This window comes from Ptiloglossa arizonensis, chromosome 3 (assembly GCF_051014685.1).
Source record: "Ptiloglossa arizonensis isolate GNS036 chromosome 3, iyPtiAriz1_principal, whole genome shotgun sequence".
Lineage (NCBI taxonomy): Eukaryota > Metazoa > Arthropoda > Insecta > Hymenoptera > Colletidae > Ptiloglossa > Ptiloglossa arizonensis.
In genome coordinates this window covers 17795086-17815971 of record NC_135050.1, presented here as the reverse complement: position 1 = coordinate 17815971, position 20886 = coordinate 17795086, and the positions used below count along the sequence as shown (strand labels likewise).

Below are 20886 nucleotides of genomic sequence, written 5' to 3'. Positions count from 1 at the left end.
GAGTAAGTTCATCGGGGGACGTTTAGAAGCTCGTGACGACGCCTCGAAACGCGATCGCGAAGATTGGCCGCGATTGTCGCCGATATTACCCTTAACATCGTTGCACGCGGTTGAACGAGAGTGGCGAACGACGCTCGGCGTCTGTGTGGCGCTCCGCGCGAACCACGGACCCGTGAGAAACGCGTCGGTGCTTTTGTCGTTTGAACGCACAATACGCGACGGCGGCGTCTCGTTTCTCGTGGCATTCTGCCACGAGCAACCCCCACGTAGGATCGACCATGTCCTGCTTCCGAGATGCGTTGGACGTGACTCGTCGAGGGGTGGAGATCGCGTGGCCCCGGTTCAACGTGCTCTTTCGCTTGTCTGCTCGGCTGGCTCCGATACACGCGGAAGACACGCCCGAGTTTCCCAAGTTTTTTTTTCCTCCGCGAGCTTTTGGCGCGCGTCTCGTCCGTTTCCTTTTGGAAGTTAATCGCGGTGTTCGATTCGCGAGAGAGATTCTCGAGGCTCGTCGCGGACCGAGTTCCCAAGGGGAGCACTTGTACCACGAAGCGATGGAAAAGTGTATCGAAAGAGTATCTTTGAAGGACACTTCGGACAATTGTCGCGCAAGTGTCAACGTGGGTGGAGTAACCCATATATGTGTTCATATATGTAACATATAATATATATGTGTTCCAGTAAGAGGATATTCGAAATCAGATTCTTTGGAAAGTAGAAATTGTACGTACGTCTCTTTGTAAATATTAATTCGATTCGGGGATAACGTGTTCGAGAGAAAAAGAATGTAAATTTTACGGGGAAGGTGGACCGTTTTCGAAGGTTTTCTTCTCTCGTTTTTGGTCGAACGAATTATTTTTGCACGAACGAAATCGCGAAAACCGTGACAAAAACGTGGACTCTAGCACTCGATGGCGATACTCGGCCTCTCCGGATTTATCGGGACGGTTAATTGGAAAAATATTCGCGCGATACGGTGATGATAATAATAACGGTAATATAATTTCCAACGTTACGAATACACGGAAAAACAATTGATCCCGATTCTCGAATTTATGCCGCACCAACGACAGCCTCTCCCTCTCTCCCTTCTCCCTGGTCTCTGGGCGGCCGATTAAAATTTTCGAATTTGACGCCCTCAGCCGCGGTGTTCGCGCGCGGAGATACAATCGAACGCGGGAATTAAATTTTCTCCGGTTTACGGGAAGCACGGGGATACGCATCGGGACGTTTTAACATTGTATTTTACACCGCACTTAATACCCCATTTAACACCCGAATCGTATAATCGGACATGACTAATGAATCGCGGATAATTAAGCAATTATTCGATTCCCGCGGATCGTGAAAACGCGCGGGCTTCGTTCGATTTCCCGGAATAAAGTATCGTTTCGTTCGTTCGTTTCGCGATCGCAGCCGGTCGCGATTATTAACGGATAACGCGAAACGATGCGGCAGCATTTTTTTTCTTCTTTTCTCTCTCTCTTTCTCCTTTTACCGTGGGATTTATAGTTACGCGAGACGTGGAAGAGGGAAAGCGAAGAAATCGATTTCTCTAATCTTCCGCGGCAAGTGCCGCACTATGGGACCATAAATTCCTGCCAGCCGTTACATCGAGTTACACGCCGCCGGGTGTAAAATAAGGAACCGATAAGCATTGTTAATGGACCGTTTCCAGTAATTCTTTCTTTTTCTTCTTCTTTTCTTAACAGTACAGAACGATGGAAGAAACGGGAGGATTAGAATTATGATTGTCACGGTCGCTTGTCCGGCCGACGCGTAGCGAAATCAATTGAAAGTATCGCGATAAACGAGATGTAAAACCGATCGTGTTCACCGTTATTCAAACCGTAAAGTATTCATAGCGGCGCGAAGTAAAACGCGCGCGCCGTTTCCTTTTACAGTAGCCGAGAAACGAAGATTTATCCGTAACAGCTTTCGGTGGGTACAGTACCCGGCTACGTACACCGTTCGCCCGTGAATGTAATCCTTTAGCAAATCGAACGACCTCTTGCGATTTAATGTCGCGGCTCTGACTTCCAATATCCGTTGTAATATATCCGCCGGGTGCCATTTTCGACGCTGAGATTTGTCCGCAGAGGAAGGAGCCAATATGTAAGAATTATTATCGACCTCTCGCCGCCGGGTCGCATACTCCTCGTAAGCACTTCGCGTTCTATGAACGATCGAGGTAGAAAACGGAGACGGGAGACGATTTCTAATTATTTTAACGTATCGCCGGTTACGTACTGTTCGAGTTCGTTTACTTGGTTTTTAAGAATTATACGATCGACGTTATCGGGTACATGTGCAGTGTTCCGGGATTAAATGGTCAGTCTTGAACCATAAACGACGCAAGTGGTAGCTATTAGGGAACATTGCTCGAAACTCGAGCGGAAAGATACAGTTCGGTAAATTAGAAATGACCCCCGTTGGGAGGACACTGGCCCCGCCTCTTTTCCCCCACCAGACGTCCCCACGAACTCTATTTTATTTCCTTCGATTACTCGACGATGGTACCTCGAGGCTATTCGAGTTCGTATTAAACGAGTTTTTTCTTTTTTAAAAGCGTTGGTCGCTCGAAGGAACAGTAACGGTATAAAGTATCAGCGTTCCGAATGTAAAAACAATTTTCGCAATACGAGGTCGGTCCTTGCGATTTTCCCATAGTCCTGTGTCTTTCGGACAGTATCAGCAGACACCTCGTTTTTCGAGTTCATCCCCATTGCGAACACCTCCCCAGGGGTCCTTTGTAAGTTATCGAGCACATATCTCATTCCGCGTCCCACCTTAATTCGTTTTCCATTAGTATTCAGTATGTAGATTGAGTGTATTGCGGAAGTACGATAAAACAATCGTAGATAAAGGTACGGATAAAACTGGAAGAATCGTAATTCGTGCAACGATCGAACCGTAACCTTCGGAAAGAACAAAGTGGAAGTGAAATAATGTTCCCCGAAAAGTGTCGCGTTATTTTCAATTCCAACGAAGGTTGTTCGATCGAATTTACTTCGATGAATGTTTCCTCGTCCAACTGAAAACGTATCGTTCTATAATTCGAATAAGAATTGTACCTCGGAGTAATTTATTCCACATAATATAAATGGTACAATAGAAAATTGAACAGATTCGTCTCTATAGTTCGAAACTAGTATCCGTTTCCCTCCAGAAGTTTAATCTTCGGTGGAAAACCGTGCGGTTGGCGAAGCGTTACGCAAACACGGAAATCTGCGAAACGTTCGATTAACAAATCCCGGTAATTCGCGGGTAACGGGTACGCGGGAAAAGTGAATGTAAACGTAAACGATCGTCCAAGGTAGAATTACCAGGATCCACGGTGATTTTCGATCGGCGCGTCGCACACCGGATGTGGAACCGAGGCATCCGTGGGGTGTACGCGCAGGATCGTAATCTCGGCTACCTCGATACACCCCGATAATATATCCGCGGGGGTGACCACCTCGTAGCCGCGATACGTTATTGGAAGAATGCCAATATCGATGATTTACCATGAAATCCGCTAGTTATTGCGTGGGAAACGCGGTCTCATTATTTATACGTTATATCGCGGCGGTACTTTTCCGGCGAGGCGGCTGCACGGGAAATAAAGTGCTGTCTGCGGCTCGATGAAATAAGCGATTTTCGCAAGCCCCGCCACGGAGAGACGCAAAACGCCCGCACGAGAGAGAGAGAGAGAAAGAGAGAGAGGCAGAGAGGAACGGAGGGAAGCAAAGGAAGGAGAAATCGATGTCGGACAAGCGCCTCGAATTATTGCCGGATGTTTGGCAACCGCATCGATTTACAGGCCTGGTTTCTCTTTTCCTGTCTGTCGAGCACCGGCGGTAGACGCCGCGGAATCGAGCGTTCTCCTACCTTTCGATCCAACTTCGAAACGAAATCTTCCCTCGAACGCGATGTACCGAGGTTTGATCACCGTTCGAGAGCGGACGAGTCGATGCAGGAGATACGATTGCCCCTCAGGGTTCTTGGTCAAGTATTAACGAAGGATCGACGGGCAGTCTGCCTCGTACCTGGACCGGTAGTTAACTTCTCCTTCGATTTGGCTTCGATATCGTACTTTGACGGTTCTACGCCCCGGGAAAGACCCGTTTCTTAACGTCCACGCGTCGAATTTACAAGGGAATATTGCGCGAGAGAACGTGGATCGTTGTCAATGTAAATCTCCCGGCGGATATTGTTCTTTCGTAGCAAATCGGTGTAGCACGTTCCTCGATATCGAAGCGTTCGCGATTTGGGTAACGCGCGAAAAATTGGAAAAGATTCGGGCGTCGATCGATACGATACAAGGGGAGCACGGTTATTCACCGTTAATTCGACTAAATTGATGAAAGTCTGTGTCATCGAGTCAGCGTTGGAAACGGTCAAACAAAACGAGTAACGAGACGACTGGAAAATGTTGGAAATTGATTGGGTCTGCGTGTAGCATTATGCCCGATTCCCAGAACAAACGTATCTACGTACGATCCGTGTCTCTTTTCTCTCTCCTGTATTTTGTATTCCATATATTTTTCCATACCAACGAATCGACTGTTTTTACTATGTACAGGCTCGCGGGGATTTAATTAAATTGAAACGCATCGCGCAAATACCGGAGCCGCGGCTGGGAAATTAAAAGAGTAATCGATTCGTCAACGGAATCCGGGATGATTCGCGTTGCGATTTTTCCAGCGTTTCCCGAAAGATTTCACGCGGTCGTTTGTCGATCGAGGAAAATGTTTCTTTGTTCGAGAAGCGACAGATATTTTTGTACAGAGGCTACGATATAACAGAGAGAATAGAAATGAACAATGGTAGGGTTCGATCGACCATTAACCAAACGAATCTTCCTGCATCGCTGTTCTTTCGAAACAAATCGCAAAGATGTTTCTTCGCGGAGGCTACGATATATTAGAAAAAAGAAAAAACCAACTACGTATAGATCACTGGTAAAAAGAAATCTTCCCGTAGATATTGTTCTTTCGAAGCAAACGACGAAACTGTTTTTGCTCGAAATTGTTCACAAAGCAACAGAGATTCGAGTACGGAAGATCAGAATACGTTGAAGAGAGGAGAAAAACAATTACCGAGTTCGATCGATCGTTTACAAAACGAGTCTTCTTATCGTCGGCCCTGTTCTTTCGAAACAAATCACTGTACCGGACAGAGAGGGATCGCGGGCAGAGAATCTGCGATATTTCTTCTTACCTGGCCAATTCTCTCTGAAGGTGATGGACTCTGGAACGTGCTCTTTCAGCTTCAGCCGTAGCCTCGCGTACCCGAGCTTCGGCCTCCATTCGTTGTCGTCGTTCGCGTTCCACATCTCGTTGCGTAGCCTCTCTCTGCAACGAACAAAACCGATTTTTCCGTCAGTTAAACGCCTCTAAACAATCGTCGGGGTGAGTTTCCGAATGCGTTCGTGAACGTTCCGTTCGATCATCGAGGCGCGTGAATTCAAGAATTCGCGGGAATTTCCGCAAAAGGAACATCGCGGTGTATAAAGAACGAAGGGAGGATGAAAGTAAAGGGAAGCACGTTTCGTCTCGGGTCTGTCGGAGCGTTTGCCCGGTGAAACTACATACGGTAGAACCAAACTCGATTCACTGCTCAAGGTCGCTTCTCCGCGAGTGAATCACTTGGCGCGCAATCTGCGCGCGGAAATCCAATAGTGTCCGCACCGAAATTCGCCAAATCGATACGTGTTCGAACAATCGTTTATTTAAGAGAATTCTACGATTTTCTTCGAATCCTCTACCAGAAAGGAGAAAGAAATTTCGTTGAATATTCAACGAAGAGAATGCTACGATTTTCTTCGAATTTTGTACCAGAAGGGAGAAGAAAATTTCGTTGCAAATCCAACGAAGAGGATGCCACTATTCCCTTCGAATATTGCACCGGAAGGGAGAAAGAAATTTCGTTGAAAATCTTTCGAAGAGATCGCTACGATTTTCTTCGAATTTTGTACCAGAAGGGAGAAAGAATTTTTTCTCTCGACGAGAAACAGTTCGTGGCGAATCCGTTTCGCGAGATTATTCGATTCCTATCGAACCGGTTCATCCCCGCGTCATCCGTGAACGTTCCAGTGCCCTCCATACCGACCACCGTGGTTGCTCGCCGTTTCGTCTTATTCTCATGCAAATTTCCAGCTTTTCAAGATCATTGATCCCCGGGCTTACCCTCGGCAGCATTTTTTCTTTTTGCAGATGTTCATCGACTCGGGCGAACGATTCACTCCCCTCGTCGCGATAATTTTCAACGCCCTTTCCCGCGTCCCTCGGATCTCCGCGAGAGTCCGGCGAACTTTATCGAGACATTGTCGACGCTTTTCAGCTCGGACGAGCATAAGCGAGCGGTTTTATTGCCGCGGGGAGTACCCGACGGGAGGCGAAATGAATCGTAAAAAAAAGAAAGAAAGAAAGAAAGAAAGAAAAAGATGAGAAGGAGGAGCTTAACGAGCAAATAAAACTTCGCCCGGGACTCTTCCGGGCAAATGCATGCGTTCTATTTACGATTTCGCGTCCCACCGGGACCGATGTGCAGCGATAACGGAGAATCCTCCTCTCTTCGTGTCTTGTTTCCACGGAGGATGCGTTTCAGCGTTGATTCGGTCGTGGATTCGAAGTTACCGCGAAGTTTCACCGTCGACCGGAAAACACGAATTTTACGCACTCGAGAACCGAGAACCGAGCCGTTGAAGAGGAGGGAACGATAAATCGGTCGCGAATCGTTTATGCGGACGCATGATCGATGATTCAACGTCCCGCGTAACGCGTCGATACCACGCAGGATTCGATACACGATTCTCGTATCGGTCGCGGCACTGGAATTAATTTCGCCTCTTTTCGCACGGAATGAAAATAAATTGGCTCGGCCGACGCAATTTTTATTTCGTCCCGGCGTACAGGACACGTGTTCGTGCGTCGATTTTTATTTTCGTCGTTCTTTCGAAACTAGATGGAAGAGGGTGGAGAGAGAGAGAGAGAAAAAAAGAGTCGATCGAGCGTCCGCGAAAACGTGCGCCCGTTTCTGTCCACGACAGTGTCGCTTTTTTTTATTTATCGTTCCACGGGTGGACGTCCTGTCATCGGTGAATTAACATTCTAAAATTACGGATACCTTTTGCACAGCTTTTCCAATTACGCGAACCGAGACCCGCGTCGTTCCGCGAGGTTCGACAACGGAATTCGAAAACGTTCTATCGGTTGTTTGTACACGTTCCGCGAATACATTTTAATCGACACGCCTTTGGAGACGATGGTATTTCAATTCGAAAGGTACTTTAAATACCTTTTGCAATCGAAAGTTACGCAGACACGAGTAAAACTAACGAGACTCGCGCCTAGGAGTTTCTCCTTTGAATCTCGAACAGCGAATCGTTTCGGGGATCCATCAAAATTGGAATTTTATTCGCGTTTGAACAAGTCGGGTGAAATTGCTATCGAAGATCGCGCGTACTCAATCGCTACGAGCACGAAACCCGCGACCTAAATGTTACACCGCTCAAAATAGATGCGGAGTACATTCGAGCGAGGGTTAAAATGAAAAAGTAGCTGAAATATTTCCGTAGAAATTGTACCATTTCGAGTAAATTTTACTCATTGGAACACGTGCAAAGAAAATGAAGCGCAAGGTGCACTCGCATTCGAGCGAGGGTTAAAATGAAAAAGGAGCTGAAATATTCTTCGTATTCGATGTCTTCTTTCCACAGAACTTGTACCATTTCGAGTAAATTTTGCTCACCGGAACACGTGCAAAGAAAATGAAGCGCAAGATGCACTCGAAGCACTTCCCTTAAACGTACTCTATCGAAGAGATACTCGGACCGTAGCCAACGTTTGCTCAAAGTTTCGTCGAATTCGGTGTCGGTTCTCTCGGAAGCGCGACACGGGTTTCTCGTAACGTTCGCGCGATCTTTGCTCGAAATGAAAGAGGATTCGAGGTCGGCGATCGGGACATTTTCTTGATTAAAGCGAGTTTCGAGCTCGGCCCGATCGAGTCGAAAAAAGAAAAAAAGAAAAAAAAAAGAAAAATAGAGAGGAAGAAGCAGAGATGGAAGAGAGCTCGTCGATCTTCGGTCCCGGCGGTGGGAGGAATTATTCATGAATTTAAATCGAAGCGTTGCACGGTACATTGATTGCACCCTTTCGATTCTGTGCGCGGCTAGAATCGCCTCCACCTATATCTGCTTCGGTTCCTGGCCTATCAATAATTGCGCGCGGCCCGATGTGCCGAAAGCAGTATTTCACGCGATTTAACTCGTCGGCCGTGTCGCGTCTACGGCCGCTGAACGATAAATCGTCGATACGCGGAACTTGGAAAATGTGTCGACCTCGTATCGTTGCTTCGAAACTGCGAGGCGGAATATTTGTCGAGAATCCCGGCCGGACTGCCGTATCTCCTTTCCCTTAACGTTTCAATTTCCCCGGATTCGTGCGAGACTTCCGTTATTTCACGGCGTTCGCCAGGATCCGTTGGAATCTCCGGTTCCCGAATCCGTTGGATTTTTCTTTCTTATCGGCCGGACCAACGATCCCGAACCGGTGCTTTCTCGCGTGTGTACGCGTCTCGGGTGAATCAGGATCGCTTCGCTCGTGTATTTTATTCGTTCGTTTATTTATCGGTGTAACGTAGCGGAAAATACCACCTTACACGGCGATACCCAAGGGAGAACGATCGAGACGAATCGTCGAGTAAATTCAAATCCGAGATCTTATCGTTTTTACCGTTACACGTTTTATCTCGGTGGGATTCGAAAAGATAGAGTACGCAGATTGCACGATTTTAGTTCTTCAAGACGGAAGTAACTACGAAAGTGTACTCGAGTGTTTTATTCGTTCGTTTGTTTAGTTCGAGAAAAATACTATCTTCGGTACAGGAGAAAGGAGAACGATTGTAAAATTTCTACACTCGTATCTTTGTGTTTTATTCGTTCGTTTATTTACTTGTTCAAGAAAAACACTATCTTCGGTACAAGAGAAAAGAGAACGATTATAAAATTTCCACACTCGTATCTTCGTCTTGAACGCGATCGAGCATTGTACGTTTTTCCTTTTAAGATAACCGCGAAAGAATGGAAATAATACACGCGAACGTGTCCGTACGATGAAAAATGTTCTTGACCAGTAAGCTCGAGAAACTTACGTCGTTCGAGAATTTGCAACCGATCGAACCTAGCCTGTACTCCGATAAACCTCGAAATACGTCTTGGAGATCGTAGCCGAATCGTAGGAACGTTTGATCCGTTAGAGATTTCGATGCTCGCGTTACAGTTTCCTTCGAATCGGAATACGGCGGAGCAAGTGTAACGTACAGTTTCCACGATGTTTGTTAATCTCTCGGTTCCCGTTCGTTTGACAAAGGATTCAATTTTCGGGTAAACGGTACACTTTCGCCGGCGGTTCCCTCCCGCTGGAACGGCCATGTTGGGGAATTAAGCGACGATACTTACGGTCGTTGCAATCAGGAGGAGGCGGTCTATTAAAGAGAGTCAGGTGAAAGGCGTTTTAGCGGAGGGTCCGAACGAAAGATATCGCGGAATACAATCTGGTAAAAGCCGACTGACCACCGCGCGGTAGGGCTTAAGGGATGCTCCGAGCGGATTTATGGAGCCTTAAATCCCGACGAACGTTCTCCGCCGTCCCGCGCGCCATTCTTCTTTTTCGGAGGAAGACGGGGGCGGGGTGGTTGGTCGCTCGCTCGTAGCCGATGCGTAATGCGATCTTCTTGTCCTTCTTTGCGAGCTGCGAGTCAACGAAAACCGCTGTCGTTTGCCAACGATGGGGGTTGCGCGCAGCCCTACTCCGATCGCTCGAGGAGGGTCGTGCTGGAACTTCTCGGCGTTTGACTTTCAAACTTTCGTTTTTCGAACGAGGATCTGAATGGACGCGGACACGGAAGTTTAAAGGGAACGAGTTCCCCTTTTTTCCTGGTCGTTCGCGTTCTTTGGGGATATCTTCAATTACGTTTATTGCACCCTTTGTGCAAGCCCGACGAGCAAAATATTTGTACTCGGTGAACCCGCTCGTGTACATAAACCTGGCGCATTTCGAACAACGCGCGTGGCTTCGATCGGCACGAAATCGAGGGTACTTGTTTAGTTAAAAAAATATCAGGTTGTTCGGAAAAACATTTCGTTCTCCAAAATGGAGAATATGTAATTTAATAAAATGTTTACACACTCTAAAAAAATCGTGTTTCGTTTTCACCAAAAAAAAAAGACGATATGACTTTCCCAACAACCCAATAGTATCCGCTTGGTACGTCAGCTTGGTATGTACGAAGCTGAATTTTCAAAAATATTTAGAGATCGCCACGAGTGGTTAGGAAAGTTTCACGAAGTCTTGCGAAGTCTTCACTGGGGTTATTTGTGCGAAATATTTTCGATCGCGGGGGTTTGAATTTTCTGTGGCAGAATTACGAGCGGGAAATATTCAAATAATTTTAGTTATAGTATCTTCGGTAGAATTTTAGTCCTCGTTAGAAGATACGTCGGATACAATTGGAAAGTATAACAACGGTTGTGACGCTTAAGTATTCAAACTGTACGCGTACGATATGATAGAATAATTACGAGTAAATATAATTACGCGGCCATCGGAACGGACGAGAAGTATTTTTATCGGTTGATCTTGTTCGAATTTAATCTCCGAAGAAGTACCCAGAAACGAACATTTATAACTTTCGTCCGTTCTCGTTCGAACGTACCTAAACTCGGACCGAACGATTCTTTTTGTTCGAAACCGTGTTCGTTGACGAGATAACGTAAAAGTTTCACTCGCGAAAGAAAGAAGATAAAGATCGGGCGGAAAGAATTCAATTTCCCACGGACGATAGCTACTCCCGTTTCCTCGTTTCTTTCGTTCACGTCGATTCGGAACCCTCGCGTTAGATCCTTCCTATTATTTAATCATTCGAGCCAATTGATTCCAATTATGTCCGTTCTCTCCGGTACTCGTCAACATCGGTCCGTTCCCGTGGATTTGAATCGGTGTACGTTCTAATTCGCTCCATTCGATCCCCTTTATTCGCTTTCACTCGCAGGACGCATCTCGCGGTTAAGTTGTTTTCGCTCGCGATTTTATTATTTTCATCCCGTTCTTTTCTTCTTAAACGCTTCGTTGAAATTACGTACGAATCGCGATTTGCCAGATGAAATTTTCCCGAAAAAAGTTTCTTACATATCTGTTAATACATTACATATCCATGAATAAGAAGTGAAAGAAATTAATTTTGTTACCTTAGTTTCCCCAGCCTCTTTAACTTGAGTTTCTATAACTATCTGTAAATGTATTTTATCCGTAACTATTTTTAAATATATTTTATCCGTAACTATTCGTAAATATGTTACATGTAATTTCAAATTGATGGAAAACAAGGATGTCAAGCACGACGTTATCGCATTAATTGAACGCAACGATCTTGGTGAACGGGGAACGGGTTCGAGTGGCTTCGTATAAAATAACGCATTAAAAAAAAAAAAATTCGATCCGTCTAGTTCCATTTTTGCCACTCGAGCGGAGAGAGAGAATCGGGCGCCGATCGATGTCCGACGATGAGGAACGTCGCTCGCATGCGACGCACGTGCGCCCACGCGAAAGAACTAAACGGGAACAAAGAAACCACGAGGGCAGAAATGTACATTTAATTCGAAACGTTGCCCCGATTAATGCAACGATGTCGCTTTCAAACCTTTCGAGTTTCGCGTAATAAATCCGAACGAACGTACCGGCCGCTCGACAATTGCGATTCTCCGATCATTTTTCGTTCGTTTCGCGGGTAATCGCAATCGCGCGGAACGAATCCGGGCAAAGGGAAAATTATAAATATATATATATATATATAACGCGTCGTTACGCGTATTTACGATACATATTTTTTAATCGAGCAATTCCAAACCGTGTTTTCTCAGTCGTGGAACCGGCGAAACAAAAAACCGACGAGTTCGGTAGCCGTGTGCAATAGGGGAGCTTAACATATTCTAAAACGGACCGCATCGCTTACACAACGAGCTAGAAGAGGGGCGGCTCGATCGATAGCTGCACGTGAGTTTCATCCGCGACACGTGCATCGTGTGAAAAAATTACGTTCGTAACAAGATTCAGCGTTGATCCATCTCTCTCGACGATGTATCGAAAGGATTCTCGTTGATCGATTACGATAAATCTTCTCGATGTTTCAACAGCTTTCGTTTTTGCGTTTCCATGGTTCGATGCTCGTTTCGTTTTTAAAAATTTTTTAAATACATCGGACTTTTCTTTCGGGTTACATCCATTAGATTCGGTTGTGTCAATTCGATTCGTAGCTCGAGGAAATATTTCGCGATACGTTTGTTAAAAATTCGGGAATTCAAAATTGTTAAATCGCTGGAAATAAAAATTTCAATCGTACATAGATTCGCGCAATGAATATTTCCAACGAACGTCTGCGGTGCACGACCTACGGAAGCTTTCAAAGTATTGGATAATTCTCCGAGCGAGTAAAGTCATTCGAGTAGGCGGTCCTCTATTTATTTTGAGCGGTGTACACTTGCAACGAACCGGGGCTAAAACAGAACTCGCGATACGGAAATCTCAATAATTTGAAATTTAATATCGCCATCGAGAAAGGGTCGTACAGAATTCTTGTTCTCTAAATTAGGTAACCCGATCACCCATCCCGAAGGGTCGATTCGTATTCGCGTACCTCGAACGCAATAACCCTATTATTTCGCAAAGGGTCGATTTACATTCTTCTTCCTCGGACTCGTATTTCTGTTCCTCGCCGTTCGATAGACCGTAGAAAATGAATCAACGGTGCTGCAACTCGTGAAAAGCGTTCCGCATACGTTTTCTCTCCCAGCGTGGAGAAAAATGCACAAAATTCCGCAGTTGTCGTACAAAAATACAAACGCGACCGAACAATCGAGTATTTCCACTCAAAGCGGTGGAATTTTCTTAATTTTAAAAATTTCGGCTTCACGAGTGACTCACTCGATGATCTCACAATTCGATTCCTTTCGAAGACAGATGTTTCGTCGCTTGTCACATTTTGCACGAGAAGGAACGAAAAAGGTTTAAAAAAAAAAATAATACGCACCGCGTTGAATTGCATCGCGCAAGATGCACGCCTACCGATCTTCGTTCGATCGCATTCACGAAGGAAGAAACCGTCGAACCCTCGTAACGTCGAACTGGCCCCCCGAGACGAACGGAAAAAACCGAAGAAAAGAAAGCAAGCTAGCTACCTCCTGACGGAAAGAGGCGTCTAGTCGCACCTGGGTGCATTCTCCGCTTCCTGCAGCCGTTCCTTTCACCTTCTGGTATTAGTATTCCCGGTTTTTCGGGCGGACACGGGCTGCATCGCCGGTTGGAAGTGCCGGGTGAGTCAGTGGCGCGCGTGCACGGTGAACGCGTGCGTTTTATTCGGGGCACGTGCGTGCCGAGGAAGCTGCAAGAAGACCTACGGCTCGGCCTCGGGCTCGGCCTCGGCCAATCGACGTCATCGAGTTAGAACGCGCGACCGTGGTGGGGATCGGTCCGAGGGTTCGGTGATCGAGCAACAAATAAGTAATGAACGAGTGCGCGCGATCGTCCGCGAGTTCTGTATCCCCCTACGAGCTCTACGACCATCGCGGAACGTAGCCTCAATAATTCACCAACGGCGAATTTCTCGCCCTCGATCGGATTTCCAAGCCGCCCTCGTACGCGCGCCGATGCGCGCCTAGAGGGAAAGTAAAAGCTGGAAAGGCAGGTGAACGCGTTCTTCGAGCAACCACGGGATTGATAGCTGGGTCACGTGCCAGTGATCCTCGCCACTCGTCGCTGGCTAGGAATCGCGATAAATCTTGCAGGCTTCGCACCTTGGAGAATCGCGATGGGGTGCGATCCGAAGGGACCGTGAATGCGTTAGTCGTTTGTACGTTAGTAGCTTTATTACCAACGCCCACCGTGCCAATTACCGACCCCTGTAAAATTACGAAACCCGCGTTCGACGATTACGACGCGGAATATTACGCTGATGAATCTTCGGGCGACACTTTGGTAATTATCGCTGTTCGTATTCCGCGTCGGCGAACGGCTCGAGATTCGAGCTGGGGTTAGATTGAAAAATATCTCGGTTAGGTCGCTTTCTCTGCTTGTACGCTTTAACCCTTGCCTTGTAATTTACTTTACGTACTTTACTTGCTCGCTTCGGCAGCAGACGCGTCCGTGCCTGTGGCCGTTACGCGGGCAATCGATATATCGCGGTCGCCGTTGAATTTGTTCACGAAGGTACGAGAATTGTTTTTTACATGCTAGATTCGCAAGGTGACGGTACGAGTACACAAAGTGGACGATAATTGTAGCACGAGTTCGACGGAGAGAGCTCGGAGGACGAGATTCACTATTTTCACACGAAAGGTTGACACACAATTCGTGTCTTTAAAAAATTTCTTTACTCCTATATCACGGGGGATGAAATTGTGCAAAGAATAATACGGCTGTAACGAAGTTTGACGCAATAGTTCTATTCTCTTGCGGGCAGATTATTCAAAATTTACATCTTTCGTAAATTTCTACTCCATTCTCTTCCAGACGGATTATTCCGGATTTATATTATCCGTAAACACTTCAAAGACCGGAGCACGTTTACGAGCGATCCGTCCGGAGAAGAACGGAGTTAAAAAATTCCCAGCACCGACAACGAATCGGGAAAGCTTGTAACAAACCCCGCTCGCGCGCGCACCAAAGGGTAGCCACGACAAACGATCGACTCGCGAGCGGAACTGTGCAAACAGAATAATTAGCACCTCTCGATCTGGACACACCAGCGGTGCAACACGAGGTCTGTGTACTTTCACGGACGGGATCTTGGTTTCGTAGTTCGCGGACGGAGGTTCGATCCCGAACGACACGAATCGTCGCGAAATCTCCGCGAAAATTCGCGTCGCAGCTGCGATAACAACGGAGTGGCGTTGTCGTCGTCGATCGGTGGCGATTAGCATCGTGAGCGACCCCATGGTGTTTTCCAATGCTCCGCGCTCCTGCGTACGGTTAAGCGGCTCGTTATGCGAATACGAACGAGCCGGGTCGTTGCACGCGTTAATGTCTCTCTGTTCGTCGCGGTTACGAGTCGCCTTTCTCTTCTGGTTTTGCGGTCCATTCGGTTTTTTTGCCTCGTATTGTCGCCGTGTAATCGTTTAGCTCCGACAAACGGCTAAGCAACGATTCCACGGGGATTTTCCTTTGCTCCGCGACCATTTTCCCCTACCCTTTCTTTTTGCAGCGATAAACGACGCGCAAATACGTCGACGTTCGCGCAGCAACATCGACGAAACGTCGCCGGAACTTGTAATTATATCGTAAATCCCGCTCGCTGAGCGATCCCGACTGCCTCGCGAAAGAACTTCCAGCGGATTAACGACGCACGGTTCCATTAAGGATATTTTATACTCGATGGGAACAGGTACTCGTTCAACGCGAATTCAAACGGCCGCTCGTTGTGCCGTGTTAATAATGGTTTCCTCTTTTTAATAAGAATATACGGAAACAACGTGGAAAAGTGTCGCGAGTTTTTTAGTATATTTACATTGAACGCGCGTAAATATTTTTTTCGGGGTTTTTCTCGACTCTTTTCTTCGCTCGAAGATTCTTCGACGGAGTAATCTTCGATGAAGATTCATAATCACTCGTAATCGATCGATGAAATTTCGTAAAGCGAAAGTAAGTTTCCACTTTGGTGTATTTTCAAGGTTTCACGAAACGCGACACCTGAACGGGAACTTTTGCAATTTTTCACGGTGCGACGTGTCGCGGATCGTTGCATGAAATTTTACGGTGATCGAGAGTCGCCTTTCGTGCGTAACAGGATTAAGTCTGTCACTCGAGTTTACGTATCGTTATCATCGTATCGGATATAATTTACATAGATACGAGCCATTGTAGCCACGACACGGACAAGTCGCGTGTATATATGTACTCGCAGGCCGTGTTTGTATAATGTTTATTCGAAAAGATTTTCGCATTTAAAGTAACGGTAACTCACGACGGTCGAGAGCAGTTCATAATTTCGCCGGGATTAAAACGGCCGGTTGCGGGCCAAATTCCTCGCGACCCGCGTATGCAAAATTCGAGCCGCGATAGCGTTCACGCGAGAAACTTTCTTGCATCGTTTCGTTTAATTTTTTTCCCGTACGCTCGGTTTATCGATTATCGCGGTTTTCATAAAATCGCAATTTTCCGTTCCCCCGGTTCCCCTTCCACCGTTTCTACCCGTGAACGTTTCGCCGCCGGACTCGTACGCTTTCGTCCCGTAAAATTCCGTCGCGCGCTAAAGCTTTCGCGCCGATCGTTTTATCGTCATAATTTCCATATTGTTATCAAAGAAACCATTAATCGCCGGGGGAGGGGGACGTACCCCTCATCTCCCTTCCACTCCCCGTTTCACTGTAATTCGTGTAACGAGCGAATGCAAATTCGTCGGCGTTCTCTCTGTTCGAAGAATAATTAAATCTGTTTCGCGTTTCGTTTAATCCGCTCGTCGAACGGAACGTTTCGTTGCATCCTTTCGCGATTATCGTTAACTCTGCACCGTGATAAAGGTCGTGATTTACGTTTCGACTCCCCCTCCGGCTCGTTGGAGAGTTAACAGGGAGAAGGTTGCATTTTTCGAAGAATTTTAGGCGTTTCGTGCGCAACGACGATCAACCCCGACGTCGTGTTACGTAAAGCCACTTTCGGGAGTATTTATCGTAGAGGCAGCGCGGGGGGTTATCATCGAAGCACGCGACGATGCATCTGAATCGCGTATTACGTTCAATGGTATCGTGCACGGCTATTTTCGCGAGCATTTATCGTAGAGACTGTACATCGATGCATCGAAACGCGTATCACGTTCGATGATATTACGTAAGTCTGCTTTCGCGAGCATTTATCGTAAAGGCGGCACGCACTTGAATGAAAACGCGCATCGATGCATCGAATCGCGTATTATGTCCAATGATATTGTGCACAGCTATTTTCGCGAGCATTTATAGTAGAAACGGTGCATCGATGCATCGAATCGCGTATCACGTTCGATGATATTACTTACATCCGCTTTGGCGAGCATTTATCGTAAAGGCGGTACGCACTTCGAGAAAACGCGCATCGATGCATCGAATCGCGTATCACGTTCGATGATATTACTTACATCCGCTTTGGCGAGCATTTATCGTAAAGGCGGTACGCACTTCGAGAAAACGCGCATCGATGCATCGAATCGCGTATTACGTCCAATTGTACTGTGCACGGCCATTTTCGCGAGCATTTATCGTAGAAGTGGCACGCACTTCGACGAAAACGCGCATCGATGCATCGAATCGCGTGTTACATCCGATGATAACACGGAGGATGTTGCTTCGTGCCGCGATGTTGCGTAGCATTACCGTGCTCGAGCGGATCGTTCGAGGCGTATCAATTTCTTTGGTATGCGCTGCGAATGGTAGCACGGCTGCGTTTCCGGTACCGCGAGCAGGAACGAACGTTCGTGAATCGTCGATGGCGTTCCGCGAAGAATGCAACGACGTTCGAGGAAGCAAACTGTGGGAATTGTATTGAAATTTTTCGGCGGATGTTGTTCCAGAATCGTTTCGAGAACGAGAATAAGAAATTCGACGAGAATGAGAAATTCAACGAGAAGTTTCAGTAACGAACGTTCAGACTCCTGTTCGTAAACGGTGTTCAGTTTTACGCGCTACAGTGGGCACAATTTCGAAAACAAAATTGAAGTTTTGTATACTGCGATTCGTATTTGAACTCGAAATATTAATTGTACAGGCGTGATGCGATAAAGGTTTAAAAACAATGAAAAGAAACGTAGCCGTTCGTGTATATTGGCATTCAAAAATGTTACTCCAAAAAGTGTGCAACTTGACACGTTTCGATCACCACGATAGCAAAATTTATAAAATTTATACTTATTTTCGTTGCACAATTCCCACGAGACATCGATTAAGAGTATTCTTAATTGGAAAACGATAAATTGGGTTAATCGTTAGGGGCATTGAAAGATCTACTCGCGGAGAAAGGGAAACGAATCTTGAGTACGAGTTTCTTTGGGTGTATCGGTTACGGGTCGATCCTTCGATTCGCGCTGTGTACAGTTGCCCGGGGCAAACAAAAACTACGCAGCAGTCGATAATATAACGCTCCTTTGAACGGTATTTCGATTTCTGTACGGTTTCCATTAACCCGACAATGTCCGTTGGGAGAAACGGGTGCATCGACGCGAATCGACGGAGCGGGTTCCAGCTGCACGGGGCACGATTCGGATCATCAAAGTAAACTTGGAGTTTTACGAACGCGAGGCGTATGAATGCTTCATTCATCGGCGCGGAAAGCGGCCAGTGAATGGGTGTCTCTCACGAGCCCAGATATCTACGCGTTGATACCTGCGGGAGAGCTTAAATGGTCCGTGAATTTCCTCGTTACCTTTTTTCCCCCCTTTCCTTCCGTTCTGTGTTCGTATCGTCTCCGATCGAAGCTTCTGGCCGTCTCCGCTTCGACGAGGAGCCTGCCAAATCGGAAACCTCGCGATAACAGTTTTCTTCCGCGTGAAACGGAGGAATCGGTTCGACGAAGTACGCGCCGAGGAAATATTTCTCTCCGACAATGGAAACACGAAGCGACGGAAGAGACCGCTTCTCGAATAATTCGCATACTCTTGTTTCGAAATGCGACGGAGTATTCGAGTATTCCTTGGTAACGTGGAACTCTAAGGAGCGAGTTGCTCCAGGTACGTATCTCGTTTTTCGTCCATGTTTCGATCACGTGGCCCTCCTCGGGATGTAAGAATAGAAATAAAAAACGCGCGGAGTAATTTTTCTCTAAACATCGGGAAAGTAGGAAATATCAGAAACGGAGTACAAGTTCACCGAGATTATTTTTGCGCGTGCATTATTAAGAATAAACCGCAATCGTTGCGATCGTACGAGAGATATTATTTCTATTCACTGACCGAATAAAAGTAACAAAAGGATCAGTCTCGCGAACGTTCTCGATGCAAAAATGTTACGATCGACAAGCTAAAGAGAATCCATTGTAAACGATAAAAACACTCATTGATTCGCAATATCGCTTGAACGTTGTCGAGAGAAATACAAGAAAAATTTCTTCCGAATGTATTTCGTTCGAAATATCATACAAGTCCTCGTACTCTGTAACCGAAAGGCTTCGTGTTCGGAACCGTTGTAGTCACAAAGGGACTTCGAGACCGATTCAACGCGTAAAGAAGAAACGTCTCCCGGTCGAGGTGAAAATTTCGAGCGGAAATTCTTCCTTAAACCGCGAATAATTTACTTCCCCTCGTTCCGAAGTGGCCGCGTCTACCGTAATTGGCGGGGTCGTTAAATTTGCAAGACGCGCGATTGCCCGGGTAAGAATTTTTACCCGCGACGGTTACCCGCGGGCGCGAAATCGTTTCGAACGGCGTACCAAGCGGAAACGTTCTTCTAGGTGAAAACTCGCGGCGAACTAACTTCCTCTCTCGTGAATAATTTATCTCCACCGGTTGTTAAATATTGTACGTGCCCGACACCTGGAATCGCAGCACCGGGGCGCCGAGGCGTTTCTCGATTCAGCGGTCGTGTCGCGCGACAAGATTCCCACGTCGGAATTTTTTACGAGCGCGTGCAACGGCCTCGTCTAAACGTCGAACATCTTTTGGAAGTTCATCGGGGAACGAGCGGAGGTATACCACGGCTTTTGTCCTCGATTATTGCTCAAGTTCTTCCGCGATCGTTGGGAATTGCCTTACGACGGACGAGAATCGCGACTCGAAAAACTCCCGCCCGACCCGAACCCGCCCTCTCGGCCGCTCTGCGCGACGATTTCGCAGCACGACAATGGTTATGTCTCCGGGCCGCTTAGAACTTCGCGAAACTTTCCTACCGATTATCGTTTATGGCGCGAGACGAATATCCAAACAAGTTTCGCGGACCTCGCGCTTTTTGCCAGAGAAATTCTACCGTTCTCGAGAACAAATTACTCGCCCCATTGCGCCCCGTGCAACGGACGAGGTAACGCGTCCCGTTGTTCTAGCCTCCGCAACCGTGATATTTTCACGTGGAGAGAAACTTGCAGGGGCGAGCTCGTCCAAATTGTCGCTCTCGAGACGGTGCATCTTCTGCACTTTTTCGGTACCGATTTGCGCGTAAGCCAATATCGGAGATCGTGGGCGGATTTTTCATTTTGCGGTGGTCGTGGGAGATTTTTTAAAATTACGAAACGTAGATGTATCACATTTGTCCGCTAGTGTAATATTTTCACGTGGAAAGAAACTTGCAAAGGTGAGTTTGTCTAAATTGTGACTTTCGAGACGGTGCATCTTCTGCACTTTTTTCGGTACCGATTTGCGCGCAAGTTAATATCGGAGATCGTAACTGATTTAATTAGTTACAGATCCATCTTTTACCGTAAAAATATTTGTTACAAAATTGTAAAGATAAACCGTACAATGTAAATCCTGGTCAAAAGTATAAGAAGCGAAGGAAAAGAGGCATACCCACGTATGCGAGTATATCGTTCCAGGTGATTTCGTGCGAGTCGTGCACAATGCATCATAGGGATACTAGCGCGTGACGTTCGGAAAAGAAGATTACTACGAAAATCGATACAATTTTCTGCACGTTCGAGTGGTATTCACGCTTACACGCGTGGACTGTGAACGTGTTCAACGAGGGGTCGGAAAGTTTCCTTTGGACACGGGGCCCGTGCCGGCGAGTGGATACAGGGCTACGTTGTTTCACAGTTAACGGACGTAGGCGATAAAAATACTAAAATTTACAGATTTCTGTAAGATACGAGTTCCTCGATGCTTTTAAATTCTATTTGCTTTTTATCATATTCGTTTCGGATATTTACACGTATCCAGCGAATCGACCGAACTTCTTAA

General features: G+C 46.6%; 1 protein-coding gene across 11 annotated transcripts in view; it reads right to left on the bottom strand.

Annotated features, from left to right (window-relative positions):
* The window catches only part of LOC143144771 (uncharacterized), a 460353-nt gene that overhangs the window by 45315 nt on the left and 394152 nt on the right, over window positions 1–20886 (bottom strand). For all 11 annotated transcript variants that reach the window (XR_012991512.1, XM_076307527.1, XM_076307530.1 and 8 more), the window contains one exon: window positions 5206–5339. Coding sequence is in view for 10 of the 11 variants with exons in the window: in XM_076307527.1 (XP_076163642.1) it covers window positions 5206–5339 (134 nt within the window). In the remaining variant the exon portion in view is untranslated. The remainder of the gene's footprint in view (window positions 1–5205; window positions 5340–20886) is intronic.